At 36.7% G+C, this 19977-nt stretch overlaps 2 protein-coding genes and 1 long non-coding RNA gene across 3 annotated transcripts; 1 reads left to right on the forward strand and 2 right to left on the reverse strand.

The window, feature by feature from the left end:
• Positions 1-3712: 3712 nt before the first annotated feature.
• LOC140753234 (uncharacterized) lies at positions 3713-6530 on the forward strand. Its single transcript, XM_073087708.1, has 3 exons — positions 3713-4262; positions 4596-4727; positions 5613-6530. The coding sequence occupies exons 1-3, from the start codon at positions 3996-3998 to the stop codon at positions 6462-6464; spliced, it is 1251 nt and encodes a 416-aa protein (XP_072943809.1). The 5' UTR covers positions 3713-3995; the 3' UTR covers positions 6465-6530.
• A 3386-nt stretch (positions 6531-9916) lies between these two features.
• LOC140753399 (uncharacterized) lies at positions 9917-11492 on the reverse strand. The gene is made up of 2 exons (XR_012103560.1): positions 10875-11492; positions 9917-10692 (listed from the first exon to the last, which is right to left on the reverse strand). It is a non-coding gene; the product is annotated as an uncharacterized LOC140753399 (long non-coding RNA).
• A 2562-nt stretch (positions 11493-14054) lies between these two features.
• BBS1 (Bardet-Biedl syndrome 1) lies at positions 14055-19677 on the reverse strand. Its single transcript, XM_073088009.1, has 11 exons — positions 19392-19677; positions 18851-19069; positions 18149-18451; positions 17884-17972; positions 17400-17553; positions 16853-17012; positions 16395-16463; positions 16143-16307; positions 15598-15731; positions 15284-15418; positions 14055-14756 (listed from the first exon to the last, which is right to left on the reverse strand). Exons 1-11 carry the CDS (start codon positions 19557-19559, stop codon positions 14496-14498), a joined length of 1857 nt encoding a protein of 618 aa, XP_072944110.1. The 5' UTR covers positions 19560-19677; the 3' UTR covers positions 14055-14495.
• Positions 19678-19977: the final 300 nt, after the last annotated feature.

The following is a 19977-nucleotide window of genomic DNA, read 5'->3' on the forward strand; positions in this document are numbered from 1 at the left end:
TTCGCGGCCTGCCCCTTTATCAGTTTTCGCGGATTAACTTAGGGTTGTCAACAAAAGAAAAACATTATTAGTACGTGTCTCAAAATAGATAATGTCTAGTTGATTTGTTTGAAAATTATTTGCGGCTCCGCGTTCTATAAATATATATTCAATGGACATCAGTCTCGTTGTTTGCCAGTAGCCATTTCTAAAAATGTGAAGAGTGCATCGGCCGTACTTTTTTATTGTATATGTGGAAACCCTTCATGGATTCCTTTCAGCCGCGGGGGCAGCGGAGAGGATATATCGGACTCCTACCGGCGCGGTGGTCCCACGTGCACCTCAAACATGAGCGGAGGGACTAGCTCCAGCTCCACCCCGAACTCAGATGGGCCCGGACGCGGGCAAACGGCGTCAGGTCCGCGGACGAGTGCTATTAACGCACCCGTGGTCCCGACAAAGGGCATTCCAACATGTTGGTCAAGTGCGGTTTGTACTTCATAAAATATCTTTGTGATTTTTTAAAACTCGAAGATAAACTATAACCTGTACTTATGGTACCAGCCTGGTACCTATGGTGCTTTCTTCCTTCACCGTTCAGGCACAGTGGTACATAATACAATTTCTTATGAGTAGTCACATCGAAAAATTATTTAGGGGTAAGACCTACATTACATACTCGTAGACGGTGTCACATAGAGGACGTACTAGGCATAATCTCAAACTACAGTAGTTATTAAGTTATTACCGAGCTGACAGTTGTAGACCTGGTTTTCAGAGGTCGCTTGTCTAGGGAGCATCTGTGAGACCGAACCTCCGCATTTGGTAGATTGTATTACGGGGTGAGTGGTATTTGGACATCAGTCCTTTTTGATCATCATCAATCGTTTGAGGAGCTCCTAATCCAGTAGATAAACACGCAATAATAACCTTCACAAGCCTTAAATAATATAATTTAAATAATATATTTTTTAATTTTATTGTTACTATGTTTTTCAACCCTATCGTGCACCCATGTCATAAACAAAAAGGGATATCGCCCAATAAAACTTACAGGCCGTTATCTATAATTTTATAAACCTCCAGATAACGTGTATCGTCCAAAACGAACGTATCGCTAATTTATCTCGCTTCACCCAACTAAGTAATATTGCATTTGGTCATTTTCACTTATAATAATAAAACATTTAACAATATCAGTAGTAAATATGTATTAAGCATATTATATTACAAATATATTACAAGTACATGCACTCTTGTGCATGTGGACCTACGCGCTTATGTATATAAGCATATATATACTACTAATAAAGACGTTAGTAGTATATCTATGTACTTATGTAACATTTACATTTTTTTTATATGTAACCTAACGATAAGGCAGACGGGCTTCCTGATGTAAAGCAGTCCCCGTCGCCTATGGACATTTGCAACACCAGAGGAGTCGCCAATGCATCGCCGGCTTTGAAGGAGAGCTCTTTTTACACCCCTCTTGAAGAGCCCCATGTTATAGTCCTGAGAACGTTAAAAAAACGTATTATTATTTAATTATTTATCATATATTTATTATTTTTATTAAAAATCGAAGTAAAAACATTCTACGGCTATGAATATCGCTTTCGAGGATTTTAAGATAAAAGATGCTAATGTGATGAATCAGTGATTTGTTATTTTGCGACGATGTACGGAGCCGGACTTACAAATTGTTCATTCCTAGTTTACTTTCTTAAAACCTACTTCTGTACACTACAGTCAAACATCAGAAATCTTGAATTGAACCTGTAGGTACCTAAGTATATAATAATATGTATTTTGATGATAGATCTATGAAGTAGATACGATCGTAAGTACGTTGTACGACATACGCAAGTTAACTTTGAATGACAATCCTTTACGGAAGGGTAATAATGTTCCATCTTAGCAGTGTCGGACTAAGGTCGTCGAAGGCCCGGGGCGGTAAGTTGGAGGGTCCTTGTAAAAAGTTCGCCTGGATTCGGTGAATTTTTTTTCGCTGACTGATTGATACACATTTCATACATTGTTTAGTTCTGGCGACCTTTTTTTAGCAACTGTGTTTGGAGGTTCCCCAGGATCCCCTATCCTGGAAAGCCCGGGGCGGACCGCCCCTTCCGCCAATAAGCCGCTAGAGCATCCTAGTCCTTAGGGGTAATAGAGAATATGTGGCACACCTTCGATAGGACTCCTATCATATCTTGAGTTCATAACAGATGTCCACACACATTTGCTATGTCCTTATTACTAAAAAATATCAAATTTAAATAAAAATGTATTGATAGCGTCCTATTTCGCCATTTGAGAGCGGTATACTTGTATGGAAAGATATGAAAGAAAGTAGATCGTGGCGTTAGAATCACTTTGCTTTTTATATTCATTGATAGCGAATTTTACAGGTGTGGCAGGAATGGTCTCAGAGATAAAACTAAAGTGCACTGTAAACATTTTAGATGGCCTAGTTAATCCGATAGAGCTATCAATGGTTTGAACAGTTTATTTTTCAAAGAATCCGCATTAAAGTTGGATGATTTGAATTGTTATAGTTTCTAAGGGAAGGTATATACCACTGTCACTATTTTCGATTCTGTAGAAGGATGTGTATAGTCTCAGGTAAAAACTGGTCTATATGGATCACAGATGGACGACCCGCGTGGAGGAGCGGTCACCATACCGGTTTGACGGGCAAAGGGTCCCGAGTTCGATCCCCGGCCAGACAGATATCTAAATGATGAATTTAGATTTCTGTTTCTGGGTCGGGGTGTTTGTGTATTTGTCTATGTGTGTGTACATAGCACCCACGACACAGGGAATCCTAGTGTGGGGCTGTGAGTGTAGAAAGCGTTTATTTTATGTCCATGGACAGCAGCGATCGCTCACCATTAAGTGGAATGCAAATTCCTTTGCCACTCTAATCTTAAGAAAAATAAGGTAGTATATATTAATTGTTTCTTCGATACCTACACTTTTCAGGAAATATATTAGCATCTACAAAGAAGAAGCAATGAAGATCTTTGGAAAAAAGACCCATGACCGTGATCCGCCGGTGATGAGCCGTGATCAAGACCGGGTATAAAAACTTAAAATATTATTTATTTCATCAATCATAAAGACTTAATCACGCTTATCAGCGCCTACAAACGATACTAAAGACTTATCAACGATAGTTACGAATCCTATTCGATATCTTTATTACAGTTATTACTCAATAATCTTCACCATCAAGACACAGTTCCTTATTTACCTAAATAACTTTAGCAATAATTGTAACACTGCAACATTTATATGACATTTATATGACCTTTACTTAGTTTCATTTTAAAAGTTCTACAGCGATTACATCATTGCACTATTACGACGTACGTGGCGGAGCGGTTACCATATCGGTCTGACATGCAAAAGGTTCCGGGTTTGTTCACCGGCCCGACAGATACCTAAATGATGAATTAAAACTTGTTATCTGGGTCTGGGTGTTTGCGTTTTCATCTTTGTGTGCGTTCAAGGCACGACACAGGAAATATCCTAGAGTGGAGACTATGATGTAGAATAGTAGAAAGCGTTATTTATTCATTTATTTATCTTTGCCTTGCAGTTTAACGGTCTTATTCATAAAAAATGCTTATAGAAGGTTTTAAGCACTCATTAGTTAAAGTGTTCGATAAGCTTATAAAACGTTCTATAAAATTGCTTATTCATAAACGTTCCATAAACCTCCTATAAAAGCGGCTACACACGACCCTAAAATCACTAGCAATATCGCGACAGTGGTGGGGAGGACCCTAGATCGTATCATAAATCGCCTAGTGTGTAGGCAAATCGTACCCGATTTTTTTCGTCCCTAAATCGCTACGGGCGAGCTCACGATTCAGGGACGATTATCGGCTCAGGGAGCGTTGTCAGGACGTGTGTAGCGAAATCAGGACTGATTTTTGCGCAGTCTGCGCTCGAGCGCTGCAGCGATACGACGTGCTTGCGGTTACTATTGTCGCCGCGGGCGTTACGACATGCTTACGGCTACTATTTTTTATTTCGAAAATATGGCGAAGGAAAATGAGCGAGAAGCGTGGACAAAAGTCATTGATTTATTTAAAGATTTACCATATTTGTGGGACAAAAAACAAAAAGACTATTTCAACCGCGACATGAGACAGGAGGCATTCAAAATGCTAGTGCAAATTTTTAATGAAGAGATCGGCAGAGATACGTCGCTGGCTGACTTCAAGAAAAAACTTGAGAATATGCGTACTACGTATGGAAGAGAGCTGAAGAAGGTAAGATCATGTAGAATATTATGAGCCTATAACCCTCTTTTGGCGGGAAAATGAGAAAAAGACAAATATCTCGTGATTGAGAAGGAAATGAAAAATTGCTTTTTTTTTCGTTTTGTTGCTTCATTTAATATTATAAAACTTTGTAAAATGTATTAAAACAATGTAAATACAATTACCCAGTCGATGAATAGAGCACTTTGCTAAAATTCCTTCTCAATCACGAGATATTTGTCTTTTTCTCATTTTCCCGCCAAAAGAGGGTTATACGCTCTTAAATAGAGCTACCTACTTTAAGCTCACGCTTTTTGGCACATCTCAATTCACGTGTTTCAGGTGAATGCTTCCAAGCAAACAGGATCGGGGTCCAATGACATCTATGTACCAGCCTTATGGTATTACCCCCTCTTCCAATTCCTAGAGGGGACGACGGAGCCATGCCGACCTGGAACGGATACTTTGGATGAGGTAAGAAAAAAATATATGCAATTTATAAACTAATGTTTTATTTGTCAGATACACATACACACTAAATTTATGTAGGAACTACTCTCAACATATCCTCCTGAAAAGAAACTCTGCCGTGTCCATTGAAATAAGTTGTAAATTTATTTCGCACGTTGTTGCCTTCATTATTGCGCTCTTTTTCACTGATTTGCGCTAGAGATACAAGTCCTGTGGTTTCTTCCCGCCAGTCACCATAACGAAAAGTAGAATCATTGATATTTTCAGCATCGACACATGTTTTTGTGATATAATTTTTTGACTTTGTTCTTAAATAATTATGTAAGGCACAACAAGCGAGCACAATTTTGTCGACATTATCAATGTGCACACTTATTCTTTGACGAAATATCCTAAAACGTGCTGCTAAAATTCCAAACGCGTTTTCAACTACTCTCCTTGCTCGTGATAATCTGTAGTTGAAAATCCTTTTCTCGTGAGTTATGTTCTTAAATGGGTATGGCTTCATAATGTGTCTATTAATGCCGAATGCTGAGTCTCCCAAAAACGTGTAGGGCACTGAAATATTTGTGCCCTGTAACGTACACGATGGTGGTAGATGTAACTTATCTGTCATTAATTTATTATACAGTGATGTATGAGTTATGACACCGCCATCAGAGACGCTTCCGTTAATGCCAGTATGTATATACATAAACTCATAATTTGCATTTACTACGGCGAACAGAACTGTACTAAAAAAGCCTTTATAGTTATAGAATAACGTGCCACTCCTCGGTGGCTTTTCTATGGATATATGTTTCCCATCTATTGCACCAACACAGTGATCGAATTGCCACTTGTCTTCAAACATTTTAGCATTATCTTTCCATTCACTTTGCGTTGCAGGCATCTGAAACAGAAAGTAAAGGGAACGTTACGTCACCAGATATATCAGCATCGACATCATCGACACAAATTATAAATACAGAAATATATGATAAAGAGGGGCCCGCGGACTCTGGAAAAAGTTCACAGCCCAGGAAGCAGAAAATGTCCATACAAAGTAAACAAGAAAAACTGCTGGATGCTGCTCAGACACTGATGACTCGACAAGATGATGATTGGGAGATAATAGGAAAGTCAATAGGCGTTCAATTAAAAAACCTGAGTACCCATCAACAAGTGATTGCCCAAAAAATTATCAATGATTCCCTATTTTACGGAAAACTTGGCAAATTGACAGACGAATCTAGTATCACTTTATCTCCACAACACACAGTATTACATCCTCGCATTCCACATCGCTACTATCATTATTCCTCTGGCTCTTCGGTGACAAATTCATCACCGCAGCCATGTCAACAATATCTGGCACAACCGTCTCCTCAACCATCTCCACAATATGCGATACACCCGTCCCCTCAATCATCTACACAATTTATTATACCACAATCCCCTCAAACACCTCCACAGCATACGGTACAACCTTCTCCTCAACCACCCCAACATCATATGATGTCACAATTCCCTCAAGCATCTCCAGAGTATAACTCCACTGTACAACCATTTCTACAGTCTATCCCACAATATACATTTGAACAACCTTCTTCTGAATACGTAAATCCAACCAACGCGACACATTCATCGTCGACCGACATAGATCTTACCACTGAATTTCCAAACTGTACAAGTGACACAACAGTTCAAAGAGGAACTGGCTCAGACATGAAGGACTTTTTGATCTTTAATAAAAAATAAAATAAATAGTATTAAATACCTTGTATGTTTTTGCTTAATATAAATAAATAAAATAAAACTTTTAAATGGATGTTTTAATTATTCTATAAGAATTAAGTCTACTTACCTTAATAAAGTGTTTCAAACAATTATAGATAGCACAACATGTCTCTGGAATCATTGTTGACATAAGTTGCGGCGATATTATGGCACTGAATTTCAAATCTTCATAGCTTTGTCCAGTTGCTAGGAAACGTAAAGTAACTGTAAGTCGTTCTCTCGGACTTATGGATTCTCGCATTACGGTATCCTGTTTCTGTATAAATGGTGTCACCATATTGAGGAGCTCTTCAAAACACTCAATATCCATTCTTAAAAAGTTTCTGAAATCATCTGCTTCTAAATGTCTCATGACATTCATGTGGCTCAATTCATGGCGTTTCATTAACCAGTTTTTAACCCAGATCCTCCTTTTTCGTCTCTGGTTAGGTGGCACCGTAGTAAGTGCCAAGACAATTCCTATTTTCTGCTGTTTTGAGAGCGTCGGCTGCATTTCGGAAAAACGAGCAGTCTGTAGCACGGTCGGTTACGTACTGACAGGCAAGGACGTGTGTAGAGTAGAGACAATTTTATCGCCGATTCAGTCCCGATTTCACTATCGCGATATCGCCAGTGATTTTAGGGTCGTGTGTAGCCGCTTTAACTAATGTGTCGCTAAAGTCAACTATAAATGAAAATGTTGCCATTATAGTGAAGTTCGGCGAACAAATTGACAAATATCCATAGATAAACACCATTAAATGACATTATTTCGTACTAAAAAAATATTCTGTCTTGACATTCTTGTCTATGCGTTGTCAATAAAACCAAATAACATGTCAGTGTCATTGTATTTGTAAATACCGCGAATTTAAAAAATTTTTATTTGTTAAAATAGGATATTAAGCAAAAGTTGTTAAAAGATAAAGGAGTGAAAATTGGTTGGATATAAATGTTTTGTTAAGTTTCGTTTTGTAAACATTCGCAATATCTTATGGCAGTAAACATTGTATTTCAGAAGGTGTACCAGGATCTCTGCGATCTAATTTACGATCATTACGTACGAGATCAATTATCAAATTTACTGTCGATTTATTAAAGCGATAACGCTTCCGAAAGTCTTCGTCGTTTAAAGAAAACGGATCACTCTTTGGTGCAATGTTCTTCGAAATGGACGGTTTTCTAGATTATTAATAATATCTAAGCTTTGTAAAATTTGCATTGTAATTTGAAATAGTGATATAAAAATGTTATTTATCGGATATTTAAATAAATTATTTCAAGTTTATATACAAAACGGACATTGCCATTTAAAATTTATTCAAAACATATTGTCAAATTAGGTTAATAATCACTAATCAGCTGATGAGAGTCCGCCATCTTTGTCTTATAGCACTGTTATAGTAGGGTTCTGGCCTCTATAATGGCGCATCCACACATGCCCGGCGGCACGGCCGGCGGTATGGCCGGCGGCCGTGCCGCCGGCATTTGCCGCATCTCAGCCGCGGCACGCGCGGCTTTTGGTTGCCGGCGGCAGTTTGCTTGCGGCTTCGATACGGAGTGGTAGTGTTGTCGTATAATTTCATAGAAGTAAATAACGAAATGACAGAATTTAACTGGGATGATAGTGCAGTACTTTTATTAATAGAAAAGTATCAAGAAAATGAACCATTGTGGAACCCAAGGCATATGGATTTCAAGAATCGCAACAAAAGAAATGATGCTATTAGGGATATTGCTTCTGTGTTCAACATAGCATCATCAGAAATTGAGAGAAAACTGAAGAATTTATCCAGCCATTATTTTCGAGAAAAACGCAAATATGAAGAATCTAAAAGGAGTGGATCTGGACGGGAAGATGTTCAATTGCCGAAATGGTTTGCTTATAAGGCGTTATCATTTCTTAGTGACAAGAATGCACCGGTACCGACTCTGAACAGCCACGCACCTATTGTAAGTACCCATCAAATTTTTATAATCAAGTAGACTAGTTGGTCGCCCATTGATCTAAATTCGACCATAATTAATTTAAAATACATATTTCATTAAGTAATATTTTCGTAACCCCTATTTACGAAAATATTACTTAATGAAATATGTATTTTACAAAGATTTTTTCTCGCGTATTAATATTAGATACCTACTACCTACAACCCGGTAACAATATATAATACCACGGAGAGCGGACGAGCATACTCTCGTATTTGAACCTTATGCAGTCGGCAAAACGCTCACCGAAAGCGAAGTATTCGGGAATAAGCGCTCATCAAGAGTGTAGGTATAGGCGTCATCAATGGTGACTGTATACATGTAATGTTTATAAGCTTGGTTTTTAGGGTTCCGTACCCAAAGGGTAAAACGGGACCCTATTACTAAATCTCCACTGTCTGTCTGTCTGTCTGTCTGTCTGTCTGTCTGTCTGTCCGTCTGTCTGTCTGTCTGTCTCCAGGCTGTATCTCATAAACCGTGATAGCTAGAAAGCTGAAATTTTCACAAATGATGTATTTCCGTTGCCGCTATAACAACAAATACTAAAAATAAAAATAAAAAAATATTAAGGGGGTCCCCATACAATAAACGTGTGAAATCGCAAATTATAACTTTGTTATTCATATATTTGTATGAAAAACAAAGTTATTTTTTGTTGCCGAAAAATGTTTGTATTTTGGCTAGTTGTAGGTAATAGATACGTTCATTTTTCATAGATAATGGTACGGAACCCTTCGTGGGCGAGTCCAACTCGCACTTGGCCGGTTTTTATTAAATATTTACATACTGATTGGATATTTCAAAACATAATGTTAAAGCTTGTTTGCAATTATTTATAAGATTTCCTTTTTATTTTCAGTCTTCTCAAGTTAATATCACTCCCCAGACTACGCTACCTTCGACAAGGAGGTCACGAAAGCGAAACATAGAGGGAGATCCTGAAGTTGATGAAGCTTTGCAATTACTGAGGGAGATTACATCTAATGCAAGGCAACGCGATGATGCTGCTATATTTGCAGACTATATAAGTAGCAAGTTGAGGAAGATGGATCATTACACGATGTGTACAGTACAACATCAAATCCAGAATATTGTCTATGAAGCAGAAATGAGAATGGGTCCGATGAATTTTGATACCAATAATACTACTCAGCCTCTTAGTTATCAAAATGTTCGTCCAGGATACTTCACAGGCCAACCTACAACGTCAGCAATGTCACCATCGCCCTCAACTTCGCGCTCTTACTCTGTTCAATCAAACTATGAAATGCAAAATAGCCCAGATGTCAACACAAGTGACAGTCTGTTACAAGTCTTGGAAAATAATTTAACCGAAAATAGTGTTATAGATTAAAATCAATGTTTAAATATTTTCAGTTGAATTATTTTATTTTAATAAAAGCTTAAAATTATTGATAAATGTTTCTGATTCCTAAATAAAACAATTATTTGAATAATCATATTTTATTTCTTTAAACCATTATATTTGATATTGCCAAGGAAGCTGACCTTGTTCCGATAGAAAATAACATTTTAGCTCATTTCTAATTACACTCGGTTCTACATTTAGAGCGATCTGCGGAATATTTTGTTGCTCTTCGTTCAAAACTCCATCAGTAGTTCTTTCATTTCTCTTCATAAAATTATGCAGATGCACACAAGCCATCACGACAAGTTTTGCTTTCTCATTTTGTAAGCCAATGCGTGAATGTAAAATTCTGAATTTATTAGATAAAATGCCAAACGCGTCTTCTACAACCATGCGCCCGCGACTAATTCTATAATTAAAAACCCTCTCAGGTGATCCTTTTGCATGATATCCAGAAAATGGTTTTATTATATTCTGTGAGATGGGGAAAGCATCATCACCGATGAAATAAAAAGGTACAGGTGTATTTCTCCCTTGTAATGGAATCGCTTGTGGCAGACTTAAAGTTCCATCTCGTATCATATGAAATAAAGTTGAATTGCGTAGAACTCCACCATCAGATATTCTGCCCTGACATCCAATGTCCACGTATAAAAAGTTATAATTGGCATCGATTAAAGCTAGCAAAACAATACTGAAATATGACTTATAATTAAAAAACTCCGAACCGCTATTAATTGGACATGAAATACGTATATGTTTCCCATCGAGGGCACCTACGCAATTAGGTACATTCCATTTCTGCATGAAACTCCGAGCCACTGATAGCCATTCTTCCTGTGTATTCGGCATCTGTAAAATAAAATTGTTTGTGATATTTGTGTGTGTAGTTCTAGTTATATGTATGTAAAATGTGTGTAAAATTCCAGGTACAGTATAAAATCATAGATATTATAATTCGACTAGGAATAGATATGTTACTTAGGAAGGTTCAGTTTCTAACTACCTAATGTGTTACGGATATTTGTACTTACCCTTAAATAATTGGATAATGTAGATACCAACGCTTGACAAACATCTGGAATTATTAAAGAAATAACTTGTGGAGACACTTTAAACAGCGTACCGAGTGAAAAATAAGAGTCTCCTGTAGCCAGGTATCTCAAAGTAATTGCTAGTCGATCGGAAGCTGACACAGCATTTCTCCAGCGGGTGTCAGTTTTTGATATCATGGGTCCAGTTAAATTCAGTAATATTTCAAATTCTTCACTAGAGATCCTTAGAAAAGTGTTAAATTTCGAACGAATATTTCTTCGGTTTATGTCATCCTTTCTAAAATCTTCAAGTATCAGGGACACATTAGGCTTATTTCGTAGACTTGGTCTGACCCAATATCTTCGTTTGATTTTGCGGTTCTTTTTACGAATAATAACATACAACACTACACTTGCGATACACGCAACTATATCATAGTCCAACATCTTTCAATCCTACGTACACGACTAACTTCGACGAAAGTCACAACACTACTGCGAAAATTGCAACCGCATCTGCAGGCCGCCGGCAACCGCCGGTAAAGCCGGCGGCCTGCATTCAGCGGCAAGGCGGTCTGAAACCCGGCGGCATAAGCCGTCGGCATGTGTGGATGCGCCATAAAATACGTTTATGAATAACACTTTTTGACAATCGTACTATAGCAACGTTATAAGTGTGCTATAACTTTTTATGAATAAGACCGTAAATGTTTTCAGTTTTTACGCTTATTACCTTTAGTTTTTATTTTGTGTTTTTACTATAAGATAACTAATCATAGCTTTCATCAACGTATAACCTAGCATGCGTACTCACAAACCTATTGGGTACAAAATACAGGTCTGTGGGAGTACTGCTGATATCCTCTATCACGCATACTTCAATATTAGCCATTAACTTAGGGAAAGGTTGAACGGTTACTGGTCCATAGACATCTATCACTTCAATACCAATGCTATTTATTAGTTATTATATCATTTTTCATTACGACGTTTTCCGACTAGAGGCCGACGAACACGTGTTGTTAAGTGAAAATGACCAGCCCCTGAAATTTTCAAGGATTTGCTCTCCCTATAAGAGTAAAAAGGAGATGCATATTCGATGACGCATAAAACAATGGTTTTAAGTGCAATTGCATTAGAGGTCAAAATATCCACTTTCAATGTTATCGCCGTGACATTGAAATCGTTATCAATTAGGTAGGTAGGTACTTACTATAGACTTGTTTTTATTTTATATCGATATCTGTATTAATGCACTTATATATACTTAAACTACATATATGTATCGTCGTATTATTATATACGTCGTTTATACATCTATCAGTATTCTATTAAGGTTTACGTGTCGTAATAAAATGGTTAACATTTAAGTTTTTTTTTTTTTTTAAATAAGGTAGACGTATATTATTCTATAAGCTGTAGCTATAGGTACCTACTATTTAACGATAGAATTCTTAAAATGTATATGCGACTCCATCTAACGACTCGCGTTATATGACCATTTTCATGATAACTGCATTCTTCATGATCGGCGGTGCGATATAATACGTAAATGGCGATGACGCTCATTGGCCCCGATTTGCTAGATTTTCTAAAAGCATTACAAATTCCTAAACTATCATAAATTTCAAAAATGGGTATATAGACTAGAACTGGTTAAGTGTACATCAAATTGAGCTCGGACATTAGGTAGCGCGAATTTTACCTATTTATGGATACGATGCATACATCTAATATAAACACACTTCATTTTGAAGGTTAACTTTTTGTTGTATGTAGGTACAAGACTTAAATTAAAATGCTATTTTATTCAATGTATGCATTCAATGTGTGTAACCTACTGAATTAGTCAACTTCTATTTTAGAAGTACCTAACTTGAAAATTAACCTTTCCCTCTGCGATAATATTTAAGACCTAAACTGACAAGTTAATCCCATTAAATGTATAGTATTTTTCCATCAGATACTGGTATCTGAAAGTAGATAGTGCAGTTGTACAATTTTATAAGCGTGTGGTGGATTTCTTAAGGTGCTTACACATCGACATTGATCGATGACTTCCATACAACATTTAACAAAAGAAAAGCCGCTTCTAGTAGCACAGTCGCCTGTAAAATATTAACTTTATAAAAATAAAAGATGGTAGAGCCCGTAGTTTGAGTGGAAAGATACCACTGGCATTCTTAACCGCCTGGCCACAGCCAACAGCGGCGCGGCGAGCGGCGCGGTGAACGTCGAGCGGCGAAAACAAATGTATGAACATGACTTGGGTACAAAATACAGGTCTGTGTATGAAGCTGGCCACAGCTACGAGCGCCGCTTCGGGCGGTGCGGCGAGCGGCGCGGCATGAGTCGAGCGGTTGTAACTACTTGTAATAAATGACGCGCGGCGGCGAAATCGGCGGACGTACTTGAAACAAATAATTTTGTTTTAAACGCTCGTTAAGTTAAAATGAATGGATACGGAACAATTTATCAGTGACTTGCTCTCGTATATTATGTGTTCTCGTTATTCGGAATATATATTATCGGAGTATTAAAAAAAATATCGGAATAGTTCCTGTATTCATAATAAAGAGTGTGAAAATCGCCAATTTCTCTACTTTTTTGGTTCAGTGGGCGCCCCTATTCTTGACAGAATTGGATCTCCACTAACCATATCAGGCGACCACCTAAGTCCAGAGGAGTGGCGAAGTATTTATGATTGACTTCAGGTGAAACCCCAGATCTATATGGAGTTGATTACAAGATGATCATGGGCAACAGTGACCATTTACCATTATTTAGTTGGAAACATGCTACTTTAATTATAAAAATGTTAATGTTAATTATTAAAGAACCAATAAAAATATCGAAAATAATTATCAAAGATAATCATAAAATATCCTTGACAAATTAAAAACCTATTATTAAAAACATTTATATACAATGTATTTTACCGCTTTTGCCGCCAAGTTTCCAATCATATCTAATCTATCGATTACAATTCATTACAGTCCTGTGTACCGATTCCCATTATTATTATACTAAAGTAATAAGAGCGACAGATTAGGCTTGCTTCGTAATTGGCCTGAGTATTATTATCTTTGAGCGGGAGTGTGGAATCACCTTTACAGCACCCACCCAACATGTATTAATGAGTATTAAAACGAAGATTGTATATAATTGATATGCATTTATTCCACGGTAATAACAATAATGCAATAATGTGGCAATAAAGCATTATTACTTATTCTTATAATATGACTAGATGACCCGGCAAACGTTATGTTGCCATATAATTAAAAAATGTTAATTGTGAACAACCCTTATCACATAGGGGTATAAAAAATAGATAGTAGCAGATTCTCAGACCTACTGAATATGCATATATGATTTGGTAAAAATCGGTAAAGCCGGTTCGGAGGAGTACGGTTACTAACATTGTGACACGAGAATTTTATATATAAGGTTACAAATATCTTATTTGTAGTAATGCATAATCGTGTACCTATATGCATTTAAAATACTTGCCGAGTTTTGAAGTTGGTAGGTTGACATTTTTCAATTTTAAGAAACAACACTTAAAGATTTTGTATTTAAAATCATTGATACATATTTAGTATAGTCTAATATATTGACCTAATCATTCTGACTAAAATCAGCTGTAGGTTGTATCTTGTCGTAAGGCACCATCATGGGGTCGGTCGGGGGCATCTGCACCGTGGCCGCGAGCACGGGGTTCAGCCTGCCCTCCTTCAGCAGCAGGATCTTCACCAGCGCCCGCTCCCCGGCTTGTCCCGTTACCGTCCGGAAGAATATGTCTGGGTTAACATTGTCCTCGAATACCTCTTCGATTTTTGTTGGGAATTTCAGTTTACCACCTGGAGGTAACAGCGTCACCTGGTAATATAAAGTTGGTGTAAAGATGTTATAATAATGTAAATTTCATTGAATACTGGAAAATGTAAAAATTATAGTACACTAGCTGACCCGGCAAACGTTGTGTTGCCATATAAATAAAAAAAATGTTAAGGGTGAACAACCCTTATCACTTACGGGTTTGAAAAATAGATAGAATATTTGAAACTGCGATGGTAGCGAAGTCGGTCGAATCCAATGTGAAACATTCCAAAATCAACAACTACTTACGAATTAAAAAATATTTAAAATAACCTTTTCCCACGGACTAAATTGTGAATCTAAACCATTCTCAAGTCCCTTGCACACACACAACAAATTTCATCAAAATCAGTCCAGTCGTTTAGGAGGAGTTCAGTGACATACACACGCACATAAGAAATATATATATAAAGGTTTATTATTATTGATAAATGATAAATGCACCTACTGAAAGGGGAGAAATATACAACCTTTAATGCAATAGCAGAAAGCACAAGCAGATCAACAGAAGTTTTCATAGTAATTACCTTTATGTATGGTTTGGAGACTTTATAATTGGATGTATGAACATGAAAGAGAATGGAGAGGCCGATCACTGCTTTGTTTGCTGACGTGTTTTCCAATATCAAAGTCACTCGGAACACGGGACCCAGACCTTCTACCTGTAAATGAAATGATTCAGATAAAATATCTGTCATCTTCAACCCAGTAGCGTAGCGTCATGGACCATCCTCAAAAAGGGTTAAAGCATAGTCCACCAATATGGCCCAATGCTGATTAATAGGAACAAGATCTATCCTCCAGTCTTAATATAGTAAATAAGGACAGAAAAGGAACAAACCTCTGCAGTTAATCGAATCGGCTCCAAAGCACCGACGCCCACTGAGTTGTCCGACTTCGTGTGCGCTTCCAGGAGTGTCTTGGCCGCCATCAGCCGCAGTCTGTTCAGGTCGTATTGGAATGTTTCGTGCATGGCTGAAAAATTAAGAAATAAATTCCATTAGGATCACCACCTCTCTTTATAAGTACACACGCCTAATATACCATTTCTACCATTTACCACGTTTTCTAATATACCATTCCTTAAAGTTCTATTATTTTAAAGGTAGTAGAACCCTATATGACTAGACTTCGGACGCACCACCGTCACACCTCATTCTGCCTCTGTGTTCTGGTTTCAAGGGTAAGAGAAACATAGTTTTCCGAGGCGTTCTAAGTTAAGCCTCAGGAGAACCTTTGTCTGATCTTAGATGGGAATCTGGTCTTGTCTGATGTTGATTGCGGATAGATTGCAGTAGCTACTTACAATCAGGTGGTCTGCAAGCACGGCCGCTACTCCTATACACAGTTAACTTAACAGCATATCCATGACAAAGCATCACTTACATGCAGCATTCTCCCTCTCCCTCATAGATTGCTCCAAGAATAGTTTGGACTTCTTCGGTATGAGCCAGGGTTTAGCCGCCAGTTGACTTGTGGGCGTATCCACGCCAGCCGCGTGCGCGTTGAAATCAGCTGTACGCTTCAATATTTTCAGCATTAGGTTGCCATCTAAAATATAAAATAAATAATGAAGGGTGGGTTTATATACAAATGATGTGTTTAAATTATTTGACAAAAATCTCTTTTGCTACTCACTAGCTGTCACAATTGTAAACACATGTTCCTCTTGCCCAAGTTGACCAAATTTCATCACAGACACCACATCTGCAAAAGACAAAAAAAAGTATTTACCTCTAATATTCATAATGGAATTAAACTGGAAATGGATGGCAACTTAGATTTTGGTAATTCAATTAAATAAAAAAATACCAAGAAAAAATAGAATTCATAGAGTAATGTATGTAGTTTTTGATGTAACAGAAATTGACTCCAAAAATTAATAGTATTCTTCTCATTTTTCATTTACTCTTATATACGCTTATCCAAGCTCTTTCAATTAGAGCACACTTTGAGCCAACTAAGTTGCACTCTTTATGTAAATTGTCTTTGTGTTCTCACATCTTTCTTTTAAAAAAATATGTACCTATTAGGCATTTTTGTTCACAAGTTGTAGATGAAGTACAATTTGCAATAACATTCCAGTGTTCACTAACCTCTTACAAAGATAGTGTCTCGTTTTGCCTGCCCATCATATAAATGTAAATGCCCAGAGGCGAGCGCCACGCCCGTCAGCGTGACACCCAGCTGCAGCACAGGAACCAGAGTCAAAGCCACTGGACGATACTCTAGGTTCAGACACCATTGCTTCTTACCCTGAAAATGATCAATAATTTGTGTAGATAAGACATTCTTTATAAGTCGAAGGTCTATGGATGACTGATAATATTGATTTGACTACTTGAAAAGATATACTAATCCCTCTCTTTTAATTTAATTCCAGCAGAATGTCTACACCTATTCTTAGCATATTGTAGCAGTATTCTGCTTTTGGTATGAAAAGTGAAGTATTTATGAAGTATTCCACCTCAGTCCTAAGTCATAATACTGCATCTGTCATCGACATCACACAGGATATTTGAGAATTTAAATTTTAATATTTTTACTCAGTTTACTAATAATTTTAATCAGTGCTTTTGTATCTTTTATGTTTCATAATTAATACTTTTTTAACTTTATTAAAAACAAAAATATATGTTTTACCTTTTTGCTATAACAGGCCAAGGTATTATCAGCACAAATCACCATCACACTGTTATCGGTTGTCATCACTTCTATTGCGATGATGTGTTCTTCCGTAGTGAATAGCAGTCTCCCTTCCTGCCAGTTTCTTTTCAGAAGACACACTGACTTCTCCCTGTAATATTTAAGAATCCTGTTTGAATATTAAAATTATTAATGAACTTTCATGGGCTACTAAAGGTGTCTGTGCTTATGTGCAGAAGCTTTATCATAGTGTGCTTAGTTTTTGCAAATTGGACATAACTGTAAATTGTTGACAAAATTAGAGTACTCATCATAATATTTTCTTGATAAACTTATGTTCATAAATCTAAAAATAACTGACATTAGAATTTAATTACTCCGTACAAAATATTCTCATAAAGAAATATTGAGTGCCCCAACATTAATTGTTATAAAATGTAGGTGCCAAAATTATGTGCTGTTAGTATAATCATCTTCGCACCTTGTGGCTACTGTAATTCTGTAGTCAACAGTGTAAAGCCCTGTTGTAATCATCTGATAAGGTGTTCGCTTCACTGTACACAACTGTGCCTGGATTTAAAAATGTTGACATTGTAAAGTAAGACAAAAATTATGATTTAATATATTTTTAACTATAGACACTTGGGATACAATAATACATACAATTTAAAATAAGAAACCTTTACATGGCAATTTTATGTAAGTCTAGTTACATATCTGAAATAAAAGATCTTAAAAATTCTCACCACAGACATCGGTGAAAAATTTTGAGGATCCAACACAATTATCTCTCCATCTTCAGTACCGACCACCAAACAGCTGACAGCATACTTATCCACAGAGCTAATTCTCAATGTGGTGATACATGCTATTTCTGGATTGAGTTTCTTTGGCAAATCTATTGTATTTTCTAAGTATTCCAACTGTTGGTCTACAGACATTGTGAAAAAGGTTTTAGATTGGCTGCTCAATACTTTTAGAGGGATTGAGTTAAGACTAGCTGTGAGCCTTTTAATGGTTTCTTCTTTGTGGTTAGCTGGATCATTGAGCTGGAAGTAAAAATATAAGGATGGTAGTATAAAACATGAGCAAGGAATGATAGAAAAACCTATTAAAGATCTCATCAATCATCATTCACTTCACACAAAAATTCCACTTATAATGTCATTTCATGAATTACACTTAGATAATTAAATTTAAAAAAATCTTTGAAATTTGATAAGCATATTCACCTCAGCAACCTGAATATACTCTAATAACTCAATACAATTTTATTGACTGATGTTTTATGTTCTATAAAATATATTGAAAACTCTACATTGCACAGTAAATTTTACACAACATATCTAATGTACATAGAATTGTAACTATGTCAGTAGTAAACTACCATGAAAGATTGTAAATGAAGGCATAAATTAAATTTTTGAATTATGCAACTAATTGCCAACCTGTCTCCATGTCTCCAACTCACAGGTACTCAGATCAGCGGTGGGCAAGTAGTACTTGTAGAATGGTTTCATGTTTCGGTAAACGTAGATGCAGGAGCTGAAAGCCACAGCTACGATGGGGATAGACCTGGGCACTGTCTCTGACATGTAACAGCTGACCACACCTAAGGGGTAGTCAGGGAGCACCATATCATAGATTTGCATTGCGCCTTTGAATACCTGAGGAAAATTATTTTATAAGTGATACAAGTATTTTTGATTTTATTATATTTAACAACAGCAGAAGGTAATGAGCGTATAGATGTATGTGTATGTATCATTCTCTGCTGTTCTGTTTCAAACAGCTAGGCAGATTTTAGCTTATACAGGGTATCTTTAGATTTTAAATTGTGGTAGTGAAGTACGTTACATGTTTAAAGTGTCGGTTTTTGTTTTCATAACGATTCTCTATCACTACTATGACTATCACTATCATGACTGATATAGAAAAATTGATTTTGCCACTGCCATTACAAATTATAATAACAAGGTAAGTGTGTACCTTTAACTTGGGACCTTCCTCGCCCTTGCCCAAGTCTCCAACAACCAGTTTGAACTCATTATCATTGTTAAGATCGACAAGGGCTAAATTATTTGGCAGAGTATTGAGATCAATGTCATCAGTACCGACTTCCACGTCTAGCCAACGGCTTATGTTTCCCATTACCATCTTTTAAATTTTCTTTCTGAAAACAATCAAATTACTGCATTTTATAATAATGTAAGCTATTAGTAAATTTGACAACTATTGTTTCCATAGCAACGTAATGGTAAACAAACTTATAAAATGTTTTTTTTTATTTATTTTAGGGCCAACAAAATTATATCCGTCACTCATAAAATCCCAGAATTAACAATGCAAAACTTCTATCAAATATGTTCAAAATTAATATTTACTTCTCTCCTACCCAAAACACTTTATTTTAACGACATATTTAAAATAGTTTATCTTTTATTACTCTCTGCTGTTGACCGAAAACAAGCGCACATAACAATTTAAATATTTTTTACTATTTTAGCGCGATTTTTCTCGCAATAAAAATTCAGTATCTAAGGTTGACTAAAATTATTTCATAATACAACTTATG

The sequence above is a fragment of the Epargyreus clarus genome, unplaced genomic scaffold (genome assembly GCF_041222505.1).
Source record: "Epargyreus clarus isolate Ecla_fem2 unplaced genomic scaffold, WU_Ecla_fem_2.2 ptg000026l, whole genome shotgun sequence".
NCBI classification, from domain to species: Eukaryota; Metazoa; Arthropoda; class Insecta; order Lepidoptera; family Hesperiidae; genus Epargyreus; species Epargyreus clarus.